At 37.9% G+C, this 25,748-nt stretch overlaps 1 protein-coding gene across 2 annotated transcripts in view; it reads left to right on the forward strand.

Moving 5' to 3' along the window:
- The window catches only part of ASTN1 (astrotactin 1), a 220,969-nt gene that overhangs the window by 99,832 nt on the left and 95,389 nt on the right, over positions 1-25,748 (forward strand). For both annotated transcript variants that reach the window (XM_087890143.1, XM_060690146.2), the window contains 4 exons: positions 3,718-3,825; positions 9,869-10,018; positions 15,575-15,742; positions 18,823-18,907. In XM_087890143.1, coding sequence (XP_087746269.1) covers positions 3,718-3,825; positions 9,869-10,018; positions 15,575-15,742; positions 18,823-18,907 — 511 coding nt within the window. The remainder of the gene's footprint in view (positions 1-3,717; positions 3,826-9,868; positions 10,019-15,574; positions 15,743-18,822; positions 18,908-25,748) is intronic.

Consider the following 25,748-nt stretch of genomic DNA (forward strand, 5'->3'; position numbering starts at 1 on the left):
GGGCTTTACTCAGAGCCAGAGGGGGCCAGGACTACAGATCAAAATTATAACAATAATGAGATTGTATAATTAATTACTTAAATTAATTACTTAAGAGCCTTGGTAGTACAGTGGTCTAAGGCACCCTATTATTAAGCTGGTTATTAAGACCAGCTGCCTGCAATTACTGCAGGTTCGAATCTCGCCAAGGCTCAAGGTTGACTCAGCCTTCCATCCTTTCTAAGGTAGGTAAATTGAGAACCCAGTTGTGGGGGCAACAAGCTGACTTTGTATAAATATACAAAAGGATGAAGGCTATTGCTGAGCACATTGTAAACCGCCCTGAGTCTCCGGAGAAGGGCGGCATATAAATCAAATTAATAATAATAATAATAATAATAATAATAATAATAATAATAAAACCCCCACAATTTTCTTCCACCTATGTGAACTTTTAGCTATTTTGCACATTCTACCCATGCAATTATTTTGTTTTTAGAGGCATCCAGGATTGTACTGTTAAAACATATAGCAAGTTTGGTCAGTTTGCTAACCAACAGTTTGATCACAGCCAGTTTAGTCTAGTAGTTAAGGCAATGGACTAAAAAACAAGAGACTGTGAGTTCAAGTCCCATCTTAGTTATGAAAGCCAGCTATGTGACCTTGTGCCATACCCTCATCCCAATTTACAGAGTTGTTGTTTTAGGGAAAATAGGAGTAAGAAGAATATTAGGTATGTTCACCACCTTGATTTACTTATGAAAATAATCAAGGAGGGATAAATAAATAAATGTAGCATTATAGGAAGTGTTCCACTCTTGTAAGAGCCTCCTTTTACTACCACTTTGCCTATCACTGCAGTCGATTTACCGAGGAAGAAAGGGAAACAGTCTGAGTAATTGAAACAGCAACAGCTTACATAAAACAGTCACTGTGCTGTTTTTCCTCCTTCCTCCAGGGGTGGGTTCTACTTACCTTTACTACCGGTTCACAGTGGGGCCGCGCACGCGTGCTCCCTTCACTCACACACATGTGCGCTCTTCTGTGCAAGTGCAGAAGCATTTTTATGACGTCTGGGTCGGTGAGAGGAGCCTCCCGCCGTTTTACTACCGGTTCTATAGAACCGGTGTGAACCAGGGGAAACCCACCACTGCCTTCCTCCTACAGATGGCTGTAGAGATGAGAATAGGAGGGAAAGGAAGGTTAGGTGGGAGCAATGAGGAAGTGAGCAGATGAAGCAATAGATTGAAAAAGCTGCCCATCCTACCATGATTTGCAAAAACTCTTGTGTATTGTCAAGGTGTGGTACTGACTAAGGAATTTCCGGGGCTTCATGAAAGCCTTGAGACATTCATGTGGTCTGTAGTTTGCCTACTTGTAGTTTAACATGATATGTCAACCCAGACTTTGGTTAGATAGTTGAATTCTAGTTAAATAATTAGATACTCTAATTATGGCCTTTTCTTAGCTTACTTTTTAAAATCCCTGGTATGTGAGCCTATTGAATGGAAAAGAATGAGCAGAAAAGGTTGCAAAATCTTCCAGTTTGTCATTTCCCAGGCCCCTATGACTATTCCTAAGATACTTTTTCACTGCTGGAAAAAATATAGGTGTTAAAAAAACAACTGAAGAGGGGTTGATCTTGAGCTGAAATAATGAGAAAGAAAAAGTTAAGAACTACTTTGCAAAAATCCTTGTTTTGTTTCCTTGCTTCAAAAAAGAAAAGTGACAGGGGAGGAAAAACCAATTACTCTGGGCAACATGCAGATTGATAATCAAAAGACCAACCAGAAGCATATATAAAACCCAGTCAAATTTCAGTGGAAGTCTGTGCCTCTCCGCTATTCTGTGCTGTCCAGCTTTTTTCCCTTGGAGACTTCTGCATAGTAGTTCTGTCCCAATCAATCTCATCTGGAAGCCGACTGAGGGTTTTTACTGTTGTAGGTTCCAAAAACAGAATAGGAATTTTATTGACAAGATGCTTGCCTTGGTGCTGAGCATCTTTCCTGCTCAACTGGCAGAGGTGATGTCTTGAGTTTCATTACAAGCATCCTGGGAATCTTAGGCATTCATGTCAAGTCTGTTATTGACTCAGTATATATTGCAGTCATGTTTTAATGCTGGTTTTTGGAATATGACTGATTCCTAGTGATTGCTGAGTTAAGTGCCTTTTGTCATGAACGGGTCATTTCAGGTGAGAATTGAGCTGGACAAACTGGATCTTGAGATATAAAGAAGCTAAGAGATCCCTGAACATTCTGGGGCATTTTCTTAGGGCATTAGGTGGCAATTTTGCCACAGTTCCAATCTCACCATACGATAGTAAGCTGAAAAGGCCCTCTATTACTCCTGAGCACTTTTTCTACTTATAGGTTGCCCAAAAACCTCTTATTTTAACTGAAGAACTCCAGGCACTGAAGCAAATTGGTTGAGGGATGGTTTAAGTTCAATAACAGTCACTATCCAGAACTGAATAGAATAGAAGTAGTTGTAATAAATGCAGTAAATAAATAATCAATTCAAATTGATCATCAAATGGACACCTCAGGGCATACAATTGTACCTTTTGCATGGAAATGGTTAGAGTGAAGAGGATTTGACTTTCTATCATCAATGCATCTTCCAAGAACTGCCTAGCCAAGCTTCTAGGATGCCAACAGAACAGGTGTGTGGCTTGGAGCATCTCCTTGACGCAGGTTGGTCATTAATGGGGCAATTGGACTAACCAATATGCTAGTTGCAATCCTGCCTTGATTTGAGACGCCTCAGCCTCAATGAGCTCCATCATAATGACCTCTTATCTGGATTACATCATGTAAGAGTTACCCCTAAAGATACTCTAATAACAAAATGTAGCTGCTGAATTTTAAATTAGCTGGCTAAGTGGGATCATATAATACCAGTTTTTGCTGCATCCAAATAAGCAGCAAATTATTAATTAAGTGCCTCTGCTAGGGCATGGTCCAGCCACAATTAAAATTAACAAGTAAAACTAAATCTAATAACAAAAAATGATAAAAAATAACACTTCTGTCTATGTCCAAAATCATCTAACTTGACTAGGAAGATTTATAACAAATCATCTGTCATCTGTCTATACCAATTGCCATTCTCAGTATCTATTCACAGCCACTTCTACCAGTCAATCTGTTTTATTAGATGAGTATGTTTTCAAAACTTTCTTAAATGTATCCAAAGATGTGTGGAGCCAGAGTAGAGAGAGAAGAGAATTCCATAATTGTTTGTATGTCCATTGTATTTTAAAATATTGCCCAAGAATCAATCAGCTGTAGAAACTACTTGTGATTCTGTTTGTGGGCTTGGCTCATAGAATGGTGATCAGACACTCAACCATTTCATTGGCAAAACCCCAGTGTTGCAATTCTGTATTGTGAGATGACTACTGTCTTCTTCAAAAAAATAAAATAAAATACACACCTGTCCTCTCAAGCATTTATAGAGAGGCAATTTCTCAGTAAACACCAGATTGATTTGGCTACAATCTGCTTTCCTTTTTTATCAAAATAATGTTTCTTTTAATTTTTGTCCTTATTGCTGGCTTTAACTCTGCTGACTGGATTTGAGATTTCTTTTCCTGTTTTAGACCATATATATTCTCTGGGAGGAAGGGAATTAAATAAATGAGATATACCTTTGCTGTAAAGAGGTAAGAATGCGAGGTGGGATACAAGAATAGCTAATTTAGGATATTTTTTTTGTCTTTATTTTTCAACCTAGCTGGTTCTGCATTTCTGAACCCTGAAGGAGATTCTGGGACAGAAGCAGACAATGACCCCCAACTGGCCTTTTACACAGATCCATCACGGAGCAGGCGGCGCAGTAGAGGTAAGCAACACCATGAGCAGGGAGTAGCAAGTACATTAACAAGAATGTGGAATGGCTAAAGGGATTGTGGTGCTAGAGGTCCTTCAAGACTAAGCATGTCTCTCAGCATATTTTAATCATGTGTCGTTTGTGCATGCTTAAATAGCGGTAACTCCTTCCCTCCTGTATTTTCTCATTATGGGGCAAGCAACACTATCCATTATCCACTGATGTTAATATTAGTTAAGAAGATTTTTTTTAAATCTTTGCATTTGTTCACTCCCAATGCTATGGAGAAGAAGTGGATAATTCTGTCATCCTTTTCTTCAGTGCATGAGTTGATACAGCAAAGGTTTCCTCAGATGGAAAAAACACTACTCAAGGGTAAAATGGATATAAGCTTAAAAACAAAAACAAAAACAGAAAATCCTGAATAATTTGGAAAGCCTAAATAATTTGAAGCCCTTCTTTTAAAAAAGACTCCCAGCAGAACTGACACAATCCATCTATTTTCTAGACCAATAAACACATTCCTTTGATAGATTTTTCTCTGCATGAGCTGCTTGGATGAGATCTCTGAAAAACCAGCCCTGTTTGCATGTTATGCATCCCTAAGGCACTTAACCGCACTGTCAAGGAGTTGGTTGTCATGGAGAAACTAACCCATTAAAAGAATGGAGTGGGAAGGAGGGATTAAATATTTTTAAAAGTATACATGTTTTCCTTTGAACCAGGATCTTTTCTGGCCAGGCACTATACATATAGGTTCTCCCACTTAGTGACTTGCAGACTGACCCCGTGTAACAAAATTCAGAAGGACCTAAAAAATGTGCTAAATATCTGGTGTCTCTCAAGCATTTTCTTTGCTCTCTACTGTAATAATTGGGCAGAAACGGAAATTACTCAGCTACGTTGGGGTGCCTCAAAAGCAGCTGGCCAAATAGTGATATAGATAATGCCCTTGGACAATGTTGTGGCATTATCCAAGGAAATGTACCAAATGTACCAAAGATTCTGGGTTGGTTCTACAGACTGATTGCATTGAATGAAAGTTACCTGGACTCCCTTTGGGGAAAGACAGAGCTCTACGTTATTTGCAAATACTGTGTGTCAAGCTCTGTAAGGGTGGCAAGTTCAGAAAACTAGAACCAATTGGTTTTCTAAAAAAGTAGGGTAATGTAGCAAAATCTTGAAAGCCCAGCAAAGTAGTTGTTCTGTACAATTTATGTAATTAAGGCAAATTTACTCTGAATTTCTTTCTTAAATTTTCCCCCCTCCCTGGATTAAAAAAATCACTTCTGCTATCCCTCTGTTTCCTTTCTTAACTATCTTCCTGCTTTTTCTGTATTTCCAAGGTCTGTTAAGGCATTCCACCACCTTGTGCTATCTATCTGGAGAAATATGTGTTGATCCTTTCAGCAAATATGCTACAAATCAAATTCAAGATATCAGTGATCCCTAGCTGGTCAGGTCTCCAGTGCAAAAGCAGCCAACTATTTTGAGGGGATTGGCTTTCTCTTTAATCTTCCATCATGTTTCCCATTTAACATTTTATCTGTGATTAAGCAAAGGTAGAGACAGTAAGATATATTCTTTTGTTTTGCTAACTATATAGAAATCTAGACCTTAATTTAATTATAGTACTTTTATTCTAGTGATAAACCAGGCAGGTCAGATGAATTATATGTACCTTCTCTTCTATCAGACTACATTCTAGCAATTTCTGAGACAGTAGTTGAGAGTCATGCCATTCCTTTTATGACTTTTACGACTCTCAGTAAGTACTCAAAACAATTCAATCAACTCTCTGGTTATTTTGTGCTGAATTTAAGATGGTATCGTCTTTTTTCTTTCTCCTTCATATTTTGTTTTACCTCTTATGCTGGCCTAAGGCTGCAATAAAGTAACTCAATAAAGATCCAAAACGCAGACGCAGTGCAGAATAAGAGACAGATAGGCAAGCTGTTGACACTCAGTGATATTACATTATGACCTGCCTGGTGCTTGAGGGGGTCATACTAACCTTGACCTATGAGGGATAGAAATCTTTTTATGGCTCTCCTAGATCGTATACAAGCAGTCCTCATTTAGCAACTGCCTCATACAGTAGCAATTTGCAGTTATGATGGTGATGAAAAAGTAACTTTGTGACCAGTCCTCACATTTACAATGTTTGCAGAACTGCAAAGCAAAGGAAAGCTGAAATAAAGAAGCATAGTTGCAGTTTCACTTAGTGACTTCTTCACTTAATGACTGAATTGCCACTCTGAACAAGGATTACCTGTATTTTCTATGTTTTGTGAGGAAGACTAGGGATTTAAAAGAAGTTATTTGTTGATACATACAGCTTCACTATTAATTTCAGCACTCAGGTTAGTTTGGGTAGATGTAATTATTTGGAATCATATACTGAAGATAAGAAGTAGAGGTGTCACACTGTGTTTTTCTGAGACTATTTAGCATAATACATATTAAGCAGAAGATAAGTTTACATAGCTGTGCAACAAAAATATATTAGCCACTAGGCTACATCTGTGTTCAAAATTGTAGAAAAAACAATACGATTATTTTTGAATATAAATTATAATAGCATTACCTATACAGATTATTCCTTTTCTATTTTAACAAACGGATTTGAAACTGTTGAGGTATCAATAAATAATATGACTATAAGCATTCTGATCTATCCTTTCCAAATGCAGTCCTTTGTTATCATTTTTAATGGTTGATTCAGTCTATTCATCGACAACCAAAAATCTCTTTGTTGAAAGACAAAATAATTTTTCATTATCCCAGCCCAGTGCTCAGGCATCAGATTGGAGAAGATTAATATAGATTATGTATATGAATTCACAAATGGCTTCAGAGAAGAAAATTACATAGGAAAGCAGTGTTGTCATTGTTTCAGCTTTTACCTTCTAAAGTCTTTCAGCTCTCCACTGATGTGGTTAAGGATACATTTTTGAGCAGGATAAGCAGTATATGATTCTTTTGACTCAGAAAGTGCCCAGTTTTAATTATCTGGAAGCCAGCCATCTGACCATCTGGATTTCAACTGCTTTCTCATTTTTGGAGAAGAGATTATGCATGGGAAGTATTTAGGCAGAAATCTGCTTTCTGTGCTTAAAAATCTTATCTAAATTCCTATCTATCTATCTATCTATCTATCTATCTATCTATCTATCTATCTATCTATCTATCTATCTATCTAATCTCTGCCCATTGCACAGAAGCAACTCTGGGCATTGTATACCAGAATGACTCTTAAGAGCTATAAGGTAAAGATCTGAAAAACACTAATGCAATTGCAACATTTTTCTAATGATATTATTAAATTGCCATTGTTGACCTTGTCAGTAGTTTGACTGTCCTGAAAATTGGCATTATACAGTATCATTACATGTTACATTTATATAACAATAACACACAACATCTGGACTATTAATACATTAAATTTTGATGAGTACTTGTGCATATATACACAAAAAGATACAAACAGGGAGTGTATAAGTGTACATGTATAGATCCAGGTTCAAACATTTATTATCTATTAAGACATTGGAGAGAAGAGATAGGGTGTTCACCACTGTTATGAAGAGTCTCCTCATATTGTATATTCAAGTGCTTTAGAATAAGTGTTTAGAATAGGTTCTTGTAAAAGAAACAGAGTAGTGGAAGGGAACAGTTTGGGAATAAGAAGATGTTGACAGTGGTTTGATAGCATAAGAAGATGCTATCAGGACTGAATAAAGAATAATAAAGTCAGGAAAAAAATATTGCTAGATATATTCCTGGTTTCTCAAATATTTCACAGTATTTTTTTTTAACTGAAAGGTAATAAAGTGAACATTAGAAGAATAAGGTTTTTAAAGATTAGATATATTGAAAAGAAATGTAAGCTAAGTAATCAAAATCATAGTAGACTGGAACTGAGTCAACAAAGCCTTTTATAGATTTCTTTTTTTAAAAAAAACCCTACCTTTATTATTTTTATAAGTAATTGAAGGTGGCGAACTTATCTAATACTCCTTCCTCTTTCTATTTTCTTCACGACAACTCTGTGAGATGAGTTAGGCTGAGAGGGTGACTAGCCCAAAATCACCCAACTGGCTTTCATGCCTAAAGTGGAATTAGAACTCACAGTCTTCTGATTTTTAAGAAAGGAATTAAAGCACATATTTATAGTAGAACAAACTTAGGCACAGGTAGTAACTTCTCATGAGTTGTAATGAAAACTAGTATGATGATAGTAAAGACATGATGGATAATTATAGTAATATAATTATAGTATATTATATACTATAATATAATTATAGTAATATAACTCCTGAATGAAGAAGAAATCAGAATATGGGCTTGAGGAATTTTCCAGGAGAGTTATCAAGAATGAGAGGTAGCTGAGTGAATATTTGAAATTTGGTTGGGCAGCAGCATTCTCTTCCTCCTCACAATCCTGAAGGGATCGCTACAGCTCTTCAGCTGCAATAGTACACACTACTTAGGTGTACTGTATATAAAAGGTAGCAGCAGAAAAAAATGGTAAGCCCTCTTTGCTTTATAAAGAAAACATTTGAGATGCTGATTATAAAAGAGACATCTGGTCAAGGCAAGGGCAACATCCATGGCTTAGGCCCAGGATATTTGTCGGACCATCTGCAACCAGCAACAGCTTCCCATCGCCCGGTGCATTCTCACAGGGAGGGCCTACTCAGGGTGCTGTCAGCTAGACAATGTCGGCTGGTGGCCTCCCAGCTTTCTGTGTAGGCGCACCCACCCTTTGGAATCAACTCCCCCTGGGGCTCCGGTTGGCCTCTGCCCTTCGCACTTTCCGCCACGAACTAAAGACATGGCTGTTTAAATCGCCCAGCCTGGACTGATGGGGTTTGATTATTTTAATGAGTTTTAACATACGTTTAATTTGTATTTTAATATGTTTTTATCTGGTTTGATTTTAATTGTTGTGAGCCACCCTGAGGTAGGGTGGCATACAAATCAAATCAAATCAAATCAATCAATCAATCAATCAATCAATAAATAAATAACATACAAAGAGGGAACAATGATGGAAACTGAATGAACATGAGAAAACATCGTCACTGCCACTGGGTGTTAGGAGTCAGCTTCATTTACTTTATCTGGTTGTTGTGTGTACAGAATACAAACACAGAAGTTCTGTAACCAGTTCCACCCAGTCCAGGTAACAGAAGCAGACCATGATTTTTGTTTGATGTTAAAAAACAACAACCTTGCTCAGTGCATTTGTTTTGAAACTCATCCGTTTTCATTGATTTATTTTTTCAAGGAACTCGTTTTACTTTCAGCATTTACCACAGACGCATCCTTTAGGTGGCTGGCTAAAACATACACAAATAATCCACACCATTCGCATTTCATATGGCCTGAAGCCATATAAACAAGCAGCTAAGCATTAGAGCCTGTCTGTGGCTTCAGATTTTACGTGCTACCCTCACAGCATATCTGAGCTCTGCTTCTGCCTGGATGGGATGTCATACCGCCTGTCAAGAGAGAGTTGATGGCGAAATGCCTTGACACCCGGGGAGGTGTAAAGAGGCTGCCACTCAGGGAAGCATGACTGAGACAAGAATAGATTCCGTTTGGAGAAAGCAGGCGGACTGAAGCAGTCTACGCAGTATCATTAATTACTCTGGGGAACCTGATGTCTATGCACTTGTGGGCTGGTAATGAGGGATACTGCTGTTCACAGCCACCAATTAAGGTACAGGCTGTTAACTGACACTGCTTCAAGAAATTGCCCAGCTCTATTTCTAAATCTACACAAATGAGCAAGATTGTTTCTCACATGCCTTCCCTCCCCACCACTTCCCCCAAAATAGAATGATTATATTTCACCTCGGTGTGTGCACCTCTTTCTGCTGAATGGTCAGGACCTCAGGTTCATAAAGACCCATGAAGAGCCATTGCACTAGCCCAGGGCTCTGATTCATAAAAGGCTCCACCAAGAGCCATTGTGCTAGCTCAGTATTGTGGCCTGTGAGAGAGGCACATCTGGATTCCATTGACTTCTTTTTCTTACTGTTTTTAGTGGGTTCACCTAGAAGTCCTGTTAGCAAGACAACTCTGACTCTCATCAGCATCACCAGCTGTGTCATTGGTCTGGTCTGTGCTTCTCATGTGAGTTGTCCACTTGTGGTCAAGATAACACTTCATGTACCGGAGCATCTTATTGCTGATGGTAAGCCACTTTTCTTGTCACTTCTACTGTCAGATCAGTATTAGATGTAACATACATGTTAATGTTTGTTACTAGAGCATACTGTGAAACTCGGACATGTATTTGTACATCGGTCAGGTAAAAAAAGAACTACTTTTGACTGATCTTTCTCATTGGCTTTTGCCTAGAGCATGTAACAACAGTGTAACATCTTCATTAGTCTTCATTAATTGGGCATCTTTCAGATTTTCTAGGATTGCAGTTTCCAGGATTTCTACTTTTAACTCAAACTGAAAATTCTGCATGTTGCAATCCTGACACATCTGGAAAGCACCAAATTGAAGAAAGCTAACATCCTCCAAACCTGTTGACTATTTATCCTTTCCTATTAGTTGTAGATACATACGTGAATATAGTCATGAATAAATCCATAAAGAACAGATTAGAATTTCAAATGGTCATCCTGTATTTGTTTATTGTATTTCTGTGCCTCCTGATACCTTCTGTTCTAATTACTACAACTCCCAAAACATCTTACAAAGATCAGTAGCATGGCTGCATCTACTCTCAGACATACAATTTAAGAAGCACACCATTCCAAGAAAAAGAATGGGAGAGGAGGAGGATTTCTGCATAACAGTTGGTACCCTCCCTGTTCTATTCACGTTGCCTCCAGAAAACTATATAAAATGTGTATCTGGGTAGGTTTCATTTGCAATTAAGGTTATGGCTCCTGAACATGGTGCACATTGGTTATTGTCTTTGTGAAGAGCAAATCTCATTGCCCTGATTTGTATCCAACCCACTCTGCCCTATTAATTTTCTGGATCAAGTTATTCTGGGAGATTAATGTACCCTTAATAGTTTGTGGATCCAGGAACATAAGTAATCCTACAGAATTGTTTTCTATACTTTTACCATATTTATGTACATACATATTAGTTCCCTTCTTTCAGATTTGAAATGGGTATTTCCCATTCCCTGAAAATAAGCCCTCCCCAAAAATATTTAAATGCATGCGCAGCCAGTCCCTGGCATTTCCTCTGGTTTCCTTAATGCAAAATAATAAGACCTCCCCGAAAATAAGGCCAAGCACTTATTTTGGGGTTCAAATAAATATAAGATAGGGTCTTATTTTGGGGAAAACCCGGGTATGATTTTTAATATTGTAAGCCACCCAGAGTCACCACAATAAGATAAGGGGATATGTAAATCAAATACATACATACATACATACATTGAACCAGTGATTATGTACAATTTTCACCAAGAGAAGGCAGTAGGCTTATAGATCAAAAGGGCCCTGGAGGAAACATATTATGTGGACTCCCTTTAGCCTGGATTCACATGTGTTAGTCACATGTGTAGATGACCCAGTGGCAACCAAAGATAGGGGTAATGTCTGGATCCTCTGATTTCTTGGTGGCTTTCAATATCATCAGCCATAGTATTCTTTTGCACCATTTTAGGGGATTGAGGGCACAGTGCTTCAGTGGTTCTCCTCCTTCCTCTAAGTACAATTCTATTGAGCACCATTAATGGGAGAAAGAGATATTTTCTGAAATCCCTGATTTACAAGATGCCTCAGGTTTGATCTTGTTCTCGCTCCTATTTAGAATCTACATGAAGCAGGCCCCCAACTTTTGGGGCATGAGGGACTAGTTCTGTGGAGATAGGTTTTTCCACAGACCAGAGGGGGCGTGGTTTTGTGTGCTGCCTGCATGCCACAGATGGAGCTTCACTTGTTTGCACAGTTTCTGGCATGCTGCAGACCGGTACCGGTCCATGGACCAGGGGTTGGGGACCACTGTGTTAGATCATCTGTTAGGATGAAGTTAAGTATCATAAGTAAATTGGTAATACTCAATTATACAACTCTACTATGAGCTGCCCAAGTCAAGGTTCCTTCTCAGTGCTTGGTGGCTGTAAGGATGTGGATGAGGGGAAACAGGTTCCTACTTAACCCTAACAATATCAAGTGATTGTGGGTTTTGCTCCCTATCCGAGATCTTTAAGCATTCTCCCAGACTGAGTAGGACTACAATCTAGAAGTCCACTTGGATTCATGACTCCTGCTCAACAAGTTGGGGAAGCTATGGCCCTGAGACCCTTTGCACAAATTCATCTTGTGCACCAATAGTGTGTGTTTCTGAATCAGTAGCCCATGTTCTTGCTCTTTCATGCATTGGTCATTTCCCATTTGGATTGCTGCAATGCATTCTACTTGAGGATCCCCTGAAGAACATTTGTAAACTGCAGCTGATTCAGAATACAACAGTAGGAGCAGTTGGGTACTCCTCAGTATGCCTATATAACTCCTCCACCTGATTAATTATGGTGGTTCCTAGTCAGTTTCCGGATGCAATTTAGTTGTCCCCACTGAGATTCCAAGTGCCACAATCCTCTTGGCTTTTCAGAAGACTCTAGAACTTGGCACTTAACTCAAACTCTAGGATATTAATGTGGTGGCACAGTCCATGTTTGTTCTGCTTGAATATATAGTGTTTACTTCACATCTTTACTGTTTTTATTGTTTTGCTATTATTATTTTTTGCTTCTTATATTTACCCTCCAGGACTGACTGAAAGATGAGTGAGTGATCATATAAATTTGCATAATAAATACATTAAAAAGTTAAGAAATTCTGACTTCCCACACTAATGTGTCAACACAATTTGTTTTAAGTTGATGTGTGTGTGTGTGTGTGTGTGTGTGTGTGACCTCATATATGGTGACTCTGGGTAGTCAACAAAACCAATAATTAAAATGTAAAAATCAATAATATATAATTGTATATATAGTACAAAAATAATATAAAATCATTTTAAACAAACACCGGTAATTGCCATAAGTAAAATTCAAATTTAGAAAGGGCTACTAAAGATGTCATAAATGGTGCAACTAACATGCAGACCCTCTGCTTTGGAGGATACCAAAACCTAATGGAAAAAAACTGTTCTGAAGACTTAAAGATTGTGGCTAATGGTAATTTAAGGGGAATGATGTGGTTTCACTCAGAGGATGGAGGTTACAGCAGAAAAGGCTTGCATCCAGGGGTGGGTTCTACTTACCTTTACTACTGGTTTGCAATGGGAGCACGCACATGTGCTCACTTTGCTCACCTAAGCTTCTGCGCATAAGCAGATCATCAATTATGATGTCTGGGCGGGTGGGCGGAGCCTCCCATCACTTTTACTACCGGTTCTAAAGAACCAGAAGAACTGGGAGCAACCCACCCCTGGTCCCATCAGATAGAATGCCGTAGTAGACAGGATCCACAACAGGTGTCTCCTGCTGGTCCTTATTGATAGGTAGAAATAATTGGAAAGAGGCAGTCCCTCAGATAGCCCCATGCCACAAATTGCTTTAAAAGGCAAAATCAGCATCTTGAATTACACCTGGAAGCAAACCAGCAACAATGCAGCTCACAGAGCAGATGTGTAACATGTTCCTTCTAGGACAGCCAAAACTATCTGGGCTGCTGCATTTTGCACCAGGTGAAACTTCAAAATACTCTTCAAGGGCAGTCCCATGCAGAACACATTGCAGCAGTCCATATAACATAAAAAACTTGGCACCAAATTCAACCACCAACTCTACAGAATGCATTAATCTTTAAATGAGGTCTTGCTGTCTGCAGAATGCTGTCTGGTAGGAAGAACGGAGATGGATTTCTGTACTGTGGCACTTCTCTTTTTAAATTATTTCGGTTCTGAAATACAGCAGGCCTCAGTTCTGTTGTGTTTCAGATGTCATATTATTGTTTGCTTTCTCCAGTCATTTAATCTTTTCTTCCCCCTCCTCTTTTTTTAATAGATAGTTTTTAATTCTGAATTTATCCTGCATTTATTTTGATCTTATTGTATATTTTTAAGACTGTTTTAAAGTGCTTCAATATTTTTAAAATACAAATACATTTAATAAAAATGTGCTTAAGCACTATGTAAGAGGTTTAAGTGAGAGCTTTGCATTGGAGAATGTGGGAGATTCATTGAGAATATGATAATATGGTAAAATAAAGATACATTTTTATAAAACATCAACAGATTTTATTTTAAAGCATAGGCAAACTTTGAGTCAACATGTTTACAGAAAAAAAAATGTGGCTTATGGGTATCAGAGCCCCATTTTCCTTTGCAAATGCTTCTCAGAACAGTGGAAGCAAATGCCGCCCCTACAAAAATGCTGAGCTGTGTCCCACTCACATTGTGGCAGGCGTAGGCCCCCTCACCTTCTGTTGGCAGATGAAATGGGGAAAAAAAGCAGACTCTGACAACATGTATGTCACATTTGTCATCTGATAAATGAACAACCAATAAGAGATTTTATCTTGGAAACCATTGCTAATTCAACATTGGCCTTAGGGGAAGTCAGTCATACCATATTGGATGGATGTGTTACATAACTTACTCTCCAATATCAAAAATGGAAAGATTAGTTCTTGTAGAAAACCAAATGTCAATTAGATTGAAGCAGAACTTTGCTTCCTAATGGGAAACTCTTGTGTCCCAATAATTTGTTTATTAAGGTATGCAATTTCTTACTGTGATCTGAAGTGAAACAGTCTAGACAGATGTTCTGACATCTAGGCCAAGATGCTTGTGAAAGAGGACAGAAGTAGAGGATAGAGAACAGATCAGATTGATGGAGCAACTGACCCTGATTGGAGCAAAGAAATTAGTTATTTTAGCTGGAAATTTAATAGGAGATTTTGTCCTTGGAGTAACCCAGTTTCATGGATCTCTGTTGAAGAGTCAGCTGGCTTTCATGGTATCAAATTTACTTCTAAACTTTCTGTTATTTGAACTATTTTGTTAGCCTAGATATGATTTTGTAAAAATTGTCCTAAAATCATGATAGGAGATAATAGACACATGTACAACCATATCTCTTAGAGATGGACATGCTAAGTCTAAGGCATCTGCAATGATCAATGGCTGTATCTTCAAAACAGGATAATTGGGGATGTTTGAAGTGGGTCCTGGAAGAGTTATTTCCAGACCATCTCCAGAAATGAAAGAAAATATGTCTGCCTAATGTTTTTGTTCAAAGAGAAGAACCAATGCTTGTTAAGTACATTAGAAAAGTAACCTTGAGGATATTTTCACATACAAATTATAAAGTGGATTTTAAGTTACATTAGACAAAATATTCATTCACATTATAAATCAATTTTCTTTTGTATGTGACATAAATTAGAGGGAAGACTTTTTTTTTTTTTTTAATTTGATTTATATGCCGCCCTTCTCCGGAGACTCAGGGCGGCTTACAGTGCATTCAGCAATAGCCTTCATACTTTTGTATATTTATACAAAGTCAGCTTATTGCCCCCACAATCCGGGTCCTCATTTTACCTACCTCGAAAGGATGGAAGGCTGAGTCAACCTTGAGCCTTGGAGAGATTCGAACCAGCAGTAAATTGCAGGCAGCTGTGTTAATAACAGGGTGCTTTAAACCACTGTAGTACCAAGGCTCTTCTTAGGGGAGCCTTAGACTTAGGGGAAATTTAGGTCTCATCCATGAAAATGCCTTCAGTGCTCCTCTTTCAGAATGCAGTTTCTCCATTTTCTGTTGCAGGAAGCCGATTTATCTTATTAGAGGGGAATCAACTGGATGCCAGTGACTGGTTAAATCCTGCCCAGGTGGTTCTTTTCTCCCAGCAAAATTCTAGTGGGCCGTGGGCCTTGGATATGTGCGCCCGACGACTTCTCGACCCTTGTGAACATGAGTGTGATCCTGAAACTGGTAGGTGGGCGCAATATGGTGATTGACATGTATCTGGGGGATTGTCAAGTTCCCAAAACTATCAAAAACTGTGGTGGAAAAATGACCTTCACATTTCCTTTGTTTCTGTATGGTGATAACAAAAAGTCATATGAAGTTCCCTTATCTTGAATCCAATTTTTCTTCTACCTAGCAGACTATTTTTTGATGGATTATGTTACACTCTCTGATTTAGGCTGATGATCTTTCCTATGAACTATGCACTCAAATTTTATATATGTTCTATTAGGAGGAGAACCTGAAAATATAAGAGTTTTTAAATATTTATTTATTATTTATTTATTGGTTCGATTTATATGCCGCCCTTCTCCGGAAACTCAGGGTGGCTTACAATGTGTTACGCAATAGTCTTCATACTTTTTGTATATACCTGCTTAGTAGGGCTTTCGGCTCCCCCTAAGCGGTGTTCTTTTTTATACAAAGTCAGCTTACTGCCCCCACAATCCGGGTCCTCATTTTACCTACCTCGAAAGGATGGAAGGCTGAGTCAACCTTGAGCCTGGTGAGATTTGAACTTGCAGTAATTGCAGGCAGCTGGTGCTAGATTCTACCATATCTTCAACAGGCACAATTATGAATTTCCAGGTGCTACCTCCTAAATCTAGAGATGGTGTATCTCAGGAGATTGGTCCAGTCTTCTCTCTTCTGCACATGCTCACAGGAGGCATGTTTGTTCCCCTTTGATGTGATGTGACTCATTTGCCCATTGTGTCTGCATTTCACTTATTCACAACCATCTGCCATAGCAGCTGCCAACTGTAGCAGGCCTCTGAGGGGGATGGTTTCAAACCCTCCTCGGGCTTATTTCTAAACTCATAGATTTTTGCCAGCATTCTGTAAAAATGGTTATGCCTTCCAAAAAAGAAAAAAAATGGACAAAATAAGTACTTCTGTTGTATCTTTTGTTCTTTTTGGCTATAATCTGACTAAATAGCTATGTAGTTAGTATTTAAAGCATACAACTGTGGAGTCCTCTTCTTCTTCTTCTTATATAATATATAATATAATTCAAAAGACAGAACTTACTTCCAACTAATTCAGTTGCAGCCTTAATGTAGGCTTTCAGAAATATCATCTAGGGAGAGGAGTAAAGAAGTGCATTCAGTGGAATTATCACATGTCTGTAAGCCTTAAAGCACAAATTAACTTATGATTGCAATTGCAGATTTTTTGGCATCATAATAATATATGGCAGGGAAACTCAAACTACTTCATTGCTTGAGATGCAGGATAAAATGGGACCTCTCCCTGCTGCCTGTTTCAAGTCACTTATGGAGCTAGAGTTGTCACTGAATCTTATTTTAATGCTAGCAATGTCTAACTTTAATTCCATCACCTGGGAGAAGCAGTCTGGTTGGGTGTTCAAGTGACCAATCATACTGCCAATATCTCAATCTACTGTTACCATTTGCAGCTTTGATATCTGAGTAAAAATAATCATCTCCAAATGGACACACAGAAATATAGAACTCTGTTTGTTCTAGTGGTTAAGGCACCAGGCTAGAAACCAAGAGACTGTGAGTTCTAGTACAACTTTAGGCATAAAAACTATCTAGGTGACCTTGGGCCAATCACTCTTTCTCAGCCCAGAGAACTTATTCTACAGGGTGGTTATTGGGGGTAAAAATAGGAGGAGGAAGAATTGTTATGTATGTTTGCTACTTTAAATTATTCATAAAAATAACAAAGGCAGGATATATGTATGTATGTATATAAAATGGAAATCCTGAGTAGGGATCATATATGTGTGTGTATCTTTTTGCAATTAAAATGGAAATCGTGAGTAGGGATCACACACACACACACACACACACACACACACACACACACACACACACACACAAAAGCCTGGCCAAGTAGAGAATGAAACAATCATCAGAATAGGGATTCACTTCTGAATAAGTGGCTGGTTTGAATGGGACAGTGGGAGAGCTCCACTCTTGTGGCCTTTCCACTGAGTAAGCATCTTTCTTTTCTCTGCTTTGCACCTGTTGGCAATTTCATTCTAGCAATACGAAAGGAGAACAATTTCTTTCTGTCAACTTTCCTTTTATAGTTTTATACTCTTTTGTTATGCTCTCCTCTCACAGTGTGATGCACTGTGACCTTTTATGTATTTCCTCAAAAGTGCGCCCTACTACATTCAGTGATTACAGCTTTATTCCTTTCTAAACTAATGTAATTCCTTTAGGATGAAAAGCTTGGTAAAGCTGGGTTTTCAAACAGGAATGCCTGAGAACTGATCTGGAAAAAGTCCCTGAAAGGCCCAGTAGGGTTCCAAATAATTATTGTGTTTTAATTTATAAAGCAGTGACCTGGGTGGCATAAAGGAAGGAAAGGGAATAAAATAAAATAAAAAGTATAACAATGTAAAAAGTTATTGCAAAAGTTATTGGTATCTCATTTCTTTCATTTAGTAGAAAATGCCTCACAACTGATACATTGGATGACTTTTTTATTATTATGACTGTGTTACTGGATACGTGTATGTTGCTGCTTGCAAGATGCCTAGAGTCATAATGACTGAATCAGTAAAAACATTCATATTTTAAAAAATTAATTGCAGGTTCCAAATAAACAAATCAATATTTTCAGATTCATCAATAAATAAGGGAATGTGAGATTGTGACACAGATATTGTGTGAAACTGGAATCAGTCATATTTGCTTGCTTGCTTGTTTGTGTAGGGTAAGAGATCAGAGGCCGGTCACAGAACAGGCATCAAGTATTACACTAAAAATGTCCAGGCTCCTTTGCTTGTTGATCCTTTGATTCTTTGCCTATTTTTTTTTTTTTTGCCATTTTATGTCTTGTTCCTAGCTGTATAATACACTGCATGTGATAAGGTGGCAAGAATGGTATGCAGGAAGCTTGTAGAAAAGCATTGTGGTCTTGTGCTTTTTATCTCCAATTCGATTCCTAGTAATTCCTAGCATGGCATTTTTCTTTTTCCACTCCTGCTGCCAGCAAAACTCATTCCCTTTTCAGAGTTGTTACGTAACTCATTTATTATTCTCTTGTTTTTGTTCTTTTACTTCAAGGTGAGTGTCTTTGCTATGAAGGTTACATGAAGGATCCAGTGCACAAACACCTTTGCATCCGGAACGAATGGGGCACAAACCAAGGGTAGGTGATTTTCATAGCTCTGCCAGATTGTTGCTTAGCCTGAAGTGAAGGCGATAGCACCTCAAGCAGCTCAGCCATCAAGCAAGACAGCTTGGAAAAGTTAGAGAGATGCAATAAAAGCCAAGTGATGCCTGTAACGAAGTATTCACAATGTCCTAGACTTCAGTTTACCTTGTAGGGAGAGAGCTGTTGAAGTTAGAGGATGGCTGATGTTAAACAAAGATGCAACTAATAAAGTTTCAGGACTTTGAAAGTAATAAACATTTTATTTCATGAAGAATAGCTCAAGGCTTCATATCTGCTGTGACCAACATAGAGCAGGTACAGTTGGGCCCATTCAACCAGATGCATGGTGGATAAACTAAGGTGAAGAAATTCTCTGTAACTTCAATTATCAAGGTTGCTGGTGGTCAGTAGGTCTGTGGACTTCAAGTCAAATGTTGACTGTTTCATTTAAAACCCTAAACTGCATGGCACTGGGATGAATCAGACGGCCCTTTATTAAAATTGAATGTGCCTGGTCCAGTAATTTAGTGAGAGAGTTTTATTTCAGGTCGCTTTTGGTACCAGGTGATTATGACTACCTGGCTTTTTGAGGGGAGAGGGTGTTTTTCTTTCTGTGTTTATTTTGCCAGTTGGATTTTGGTCTGGATTTGTTATTATGTTCTTGTTTTCTTTTTGTTAGAGTTTGTATATCATCATATGTCCATTGGCACTAGGATAGGTTATAGGTACAGTAAAAGAAATAGAGAGCCAGTTTGGTGTGGTAGTGAAGGCACCAGGGTAGAAAATAGGAATCTCTTAAGTGCTAATTTTGTCTTAGGTAAAAGCCAGTGGGTGATCTTGAGCCAGTCCTTCTCTCTCAGCCTTAAGAAGGAGGCAATACAAACCACTTGTGAAAATCCTTGCCAAGAAAACTGCAGGGCCTTGTCCAGGAAGCCACCAAGAGTCAATCCTGACACAAAGGGATAAAAAAGAAGAAAAAATACATACGTCCAGGAGCTGCTTAGAGATGCCTCAAACCGTAAAATGGGCAGCATATAAATTTAATAAATAAATAAAATGGAAAAGAAAGGTCTACTGTGTCAACAAGAAAAGGCTGGCAGTGTTTTTCCATAGTGTGTGGCATCTCCTCTATTCAGTTGATGGGAGAGGGAAACAGAGATTATGAGAAGATTCACATGAGCCATATTGATTGTTCTTTGCAATGTTAGATAAATTTGCCTCATCTCAGTCTCCATTGTTGGGCTGGATCACAGTGAGCAACTGCTTGTTCTGATCAAGTGGATTCTTCTCAGCCAGAATGTGACTGAACAGAATCCATCATGGAACATGGTTAATACTTCCTTCAGGATGGGATGTATTCCTTTTTGCTTCAAGGAAACATTTACAATAACTCTGTTTGAAAAAGCTCTACCTTGATCTAAGAAGATTATTCAGTCACACTAAACTATTCCTTTCTTGGTTTAAGTAACTTAGAAGATCCAGATTCATTTGATTAAACTGACTATCTGGATTCATTGTCATTCGTTTGGGACTTGGAACTGGGGAACTTCCTTAATCACCTATACCTATATAGGAAAAGTGCACCTTGCTAGTTTCCTTGAGTGTCTTGGCAGATTTTCATAAAATCAATTATGGTATTTTTCTGGATTATTTTCTGATATTGCCCTAAGGAACACTAATTAGTTCTGGACATCCTATCTTATTGGAGCCAATGCGTCAGTGGTAACCTTTTCTGAGCTGGTTGGACTTAGTGACAGTTATTCTCTCTTTATTCCATCTTGACTGCAGTGGTGAACTTTATGGGGGTCTTACCTTGAAAGGTGTTTTGAAATTGTAAAAGACTGGGACTTGGCACCTAATGTATGCAAGACATAGCACTTGTGTGCTTCCTAGGGATAATTTAAGTGTTTTAATGTTGTCTCTTTCATTGTGAACTTGCTAAAATTTTAAATTAAAAGAAGAGAACATTTGGACAATGTTCCTGTGCTGGAAGCTCTGTTACAGAGGGAAATATGTCGCCCCCCCCCCTCCAATGTGTAGGAAAAAGGAAAGTAGACCTTTATTTCTAGCCTTTTAATTGATTTTTTAAGTTTACTCATTGTTGCAATTTAAAACATTGTATTTTCATTTCCTATATTGTGATTTTGAGCATAAATGGGTGATTTAATTCGTACTAATGAATACATTGGAATGGGCATCTGCTTGTCTTTGCATTACATTCTTGCATGTAGCCCTGATCACTGAAAACAAAGGACTGTAATGGTAGAGTATGATTGCTTGAGGTAAAAGGAAAGGATAGTCACAAAATTTACCATTATGTCCATGTATTCTAGAAACTCAACTTGATATAAGATTACAGAACTCAATTTCATTAAACCCCAACACAAGTTGATAGAGCTTCATTTCTTTTTTACAATTTGTCCTGTTTATAGAATTACTGTGAAATCAGACTTCGGAGTGCAGTGATTTCACCTTCCCTATATTTTAAGGTGACCAGATTTTAACATTGGTAAAGAGGGACATTGTGGGCGTGGCTTATTTTGTGGGCATGGCTAGCTGGTCATGTGACTGGGTGGGCGTGGCTAGCTGGTCATGTGACTGGGTGGCCATGGCTATGTGTATAGGGTAAGGTGAACAGATTTTAACATTGGTAAGAGGGACACCATTGTGGGCGTGGCTTATTGTGTGGGCGTGGCTTGGAGGCCATGTGACTGGGTGGGCGTGGCTAGCTGGTCATGTGACCGGGTGGCCATGGCTATGTGTATAGGGACTACTCAGAGGGCTGGAAAGTCATTTCTGACAGGTCCTCACACTTTTGACTGGTCCTCACACTTATGACCATCCTCACATTTATGCCCGTGCAGCATTCTTAACAACCATGTCACTCATTTCACAATGCTTCTCTTCACCATGGTGACAAGATAGGGCAAAAACGTAAAATGTGAGGACAGTCGTAAGTTCGAGGACTGGTCAAAAGTGTGAGGACCAGTCAAAAATAACTTTTTCAGCCCTCTGAGTAGTCCATATGCACAAAAGGACTAACCAGAGGGCTGAAAAAAGTCATTTCTGACAGGTCCTCGCACTTTTGACTGGTCCTCACACTTATGACCATCCTCACATTTATGCCCGTGCAGCATTCTTTACAACCATGTCACTCATTTCACAACTGCTTCTCTTCACCATGATGACAAGATAGGGCAAAAATGTAAAATGTGAGGACAGTCGTAAGTTCGAGGACTGGTCAAAAGTGCGAGGACCAGTCAAAAATAACTTTTTCAGCCCTCTGAGTAGTCCATATGCATAAAAGGATACAGTAATAGAGAGGGATGAAGGAAGGGAAGGGAAATTAGAGTAGGAGTGACGGTTAAGAGAGGGAGGAAGAGAGGAGGAGAAGGAGAAAGGAAGAGGAAGTAGGGAGGAGAAAAAGAGGGTGGGGGGAAGAGAAAGTAAGAAGGAAAGAAAAGAGAGGTGGTAGGTTTGAGGAGAAAGATTGCTGTACAATAAAAAAGATGAAAGGGAAGAAAGCCAACCCCAAACAAATATAAAGATATTAAGATAAAGAATGAATTGTTAAACTTTAAAGAATAAAAGAGAACAAATATGAATAAATAGCAATAATTAGAAACACACATACAAACATACAATGTATTTTCTTTGAACAGAATATTTGGCTGGTTCACAAATTTAAACAGTGTTTAGTCATTTCAATTAAATTTACAATTTCTATATTTCCTTTTTGCCATATTTATTCCTCATCTATTTTTTTAAAAAAACAATATTACCCTTCATCCTCATCTCTAATCTTAATCAAATTCAATTTTTCCCTTCTATTCTATTTTATACCCCTTCCCATTGTCATCTATTTTTATATCCATCCTCACATTGTTTAATTATGTAATTATGTAATACAGTTGTTTAATACAAATTCAACATTTTAATATAAATCAATTAGTTATATAACTATCTTTTTTGTATATTAATCAATATGAACATGAATATTCCAATTATTTCCATGCAATCCAATTTCTTACAAATCAATTAATTATACTTACCAATAATAATAAACCAAATAATTTCCCCCATATATTCCTCCAAACCACAACTTAACCATTTCTGCTTTCAACACAGTATACAATTAATAGTATCTCAATTATTACAATTCCCTAGTTAAAAAGAGCTTTTTTTTCTTTTGTGTTTTAAAATCTTGAACTCTCCTCTTTTGCCCTAAATAATTTCCCATTGTTTACACCTACCTTTTTTGGTGAGGAAAAGGAAAATAAATCTGCTGCCTAATTTTCCAACGTTGCAAGCAAACACCAAAGCCAACAGCCAGTTTCACTTTCGTTTTGAGCTTGGTTTGCACAAAGAGGAAAAAAAAACTGCTGGAGCAATTTAGGAAGAGCAGAGCCCTGCGCAAATCAGCTGAGAGGGGGAAGCCGAGCTAATCAACGTAGGGCGGCCCTTTGAAGCCCCGCGGCAAGAGTTTAAACAGGTTTTTCCCCTCTAGCCAGCAGCGGGGATTCAGGAGGCAGAATGAAAAATCGGGACTTTTTTAAAACGCCGCGGGACGCGGGACAAATTGCTCAAAAGCGGGACTGTCCCGCCAAAAGCGGGACGTCTGGTCACCTTACTATATTTAATAGTTGACCTGAAAGGCAAGTCTGGGCTTGGTAGTCAAGTCTTAAAATTTATGTTGTTTGGTGACAGAATTTCAAAGAATTATTAATCTCTCTATGGTTGTATCCTTTGATTATAGGAGATTATAGAAGAAAATATGTATTTATTTTATTACCTGTGCTTATTTCACTCATGGTATATTTCTATATTTGAGAGCAAAAAATACTAAAAAGGAGAGAGACCACACTGCCCCCTAGTGCTTAGTGCCTACTAATGGAAAATAAAGCTTGCAGAAGCAATTATGAATCCTAGGGTTGCCAGATCTTTGAGCAAACATTTGCCTTTAAACATTTCAACGCAGAAATCTTTGTGTGTAGCACAGATTTATATAATATCTATCTGTCTATCTATCTATCATCTATCTAATCTCAAAACAGTTATAATATGTGTCTTTAATATATCCTGTCCTTTATGACAACTTCTTCCTCTTGATAAATCTGTCTCATCAATAGGAGGATACAGGTGAGTAGGTATTTTATTCTCCAGTAAAGGCATGGGGGGGGTCTTAGTTCAGTATGCCAGCATTATTTTGGGCCTGTACAAGGAAGCAATACTAGTTCAATAAGGGTTACCAGAGATAACAACATATCTTTTTTACCATGATCAAAGGAACCAATGTTATATTCGTTCCTTTTAATTTTAACAATCTTGATTACAGTATTAGTCCCTTCAAATAAAAACCCAAATTTTGATTTCTTTTCATTTGTTCTTTGTCTCTTGTCACAAAATTCTTCAAGCTTTAGCAAGTCTCTTTGCTAAATTCAGTATAGGAAAATTATCCAGATCACTCTCTTTGTTTCGTATTTGTTTTTTAGTTTTTGAGATATTAGCCATTTTTTGTATGTTCGGTATCTTTTTCAATATCATTCTTATAATCTGTTGTATTTAAATCTACTTTCAGATCAGTCTCAATCTTTTCAGATAAAACTTTTCTTCATTCATAACATCTTTGAAACATAATCTATCTATCAAGGTAGACACCCTTAAAATTAACTCCTGGATCCATTGTTCAAAAATATTCTTCAGTAGGTCCAAATGTTAAACTTATGTTTAACATTTGGACCTATTGAAGTAGGCGACCTACTGCGCCACCAGGGCTCTAACAATGTTAGAGCCCTGGTGGCACAGCAGCCTAAAGCACTGTTATTAACATCAGCTGCCTGCAATTACTGCAAGTTCAAATCTCACCAAGATCAAGGTTGACTCAGCCTTCCATCCTTTCTAAGGTAGGTAAAATGAGGACCCGGATTGTGGGGGCAATAAGCTGACTTTGTATAAATATAAAAAAGTATGAAGGCTATTGCTTAACACATTGTAAACCTCCCTGAGTTTCCAGAGAAGGGCGGCATATAAATCAAATTAAAAAAAAACAAAAGAAAAGAAAACTATTTTGCTTCATTCTGTATATATTAGTAAAACCATTAGTAGGTGTTCCCCTTCTTAAATATAATCTTTAGTTCCTTCCAGTTACCTCTAGTGTCTAATCTTCAATTACTCATTCTATCGTATTTTTAACAGAATTCAAAACAAAGGCACTTTCCCATGAGAAAGATTATAATAATTCCCTTAGTCTATTTGTAACTTTCTAAAATCAGTTCTAATCTCCCTATTGCTGTTTATTCCAAAAGGAAAAACTAAGTTAAACTTAATTTGTATTTAAAGCTTCTTTCAATAGAGATTGAAGGAAGCTCACCCAGTATTATAAAACTTGTCACTCTAAAGGTTCCTTTTAGCTGAAAAGCAGTTAAGAAGCAATTTTTTTAAAAAAAATGTAAATAGAAGTATGCAATCCCTATATACATACACAGACACACACTATATAGGTAGTCATTGACTTACAACTGTTCATTTAGTGACCATTCAAAGTTACAACAAGGCTGAAAAACAGTGATTTATGATCATTTTTCATACTTACGACCATTGCAGCATTCCCTTGGTCATTGTGATCAAAATTCAAGTGCTTGGTAACTGATTCATATTTATGACAGTTGCAATGTCCGGGACCATGTGATCACCTTTTGCAATCTTCTGACAAGCAAAGTCAATGGGGAAGCCAGATTCACTTAACAATCGTGTTACTAGCTTAACAACTGCAATGATTCACTTAACAACTGTGGCAAGAAAGTCGTAAAATGGGGCAAAACTCACTTAAGTATCT

This window comes from Pantherophis guttatus, chromosome 3 (assembly GCF_059756535.1).
Source record: "Pantherophis guttatus breed Tessera chromosome 3, ASM5975653v1, whole genome shotgun sequence".
NCBI lineage: Eukaryota > Metazoa > Chordata > Lepidosauria > Squamata > Colubridae > Pantherophis > Pantherophis guttatus.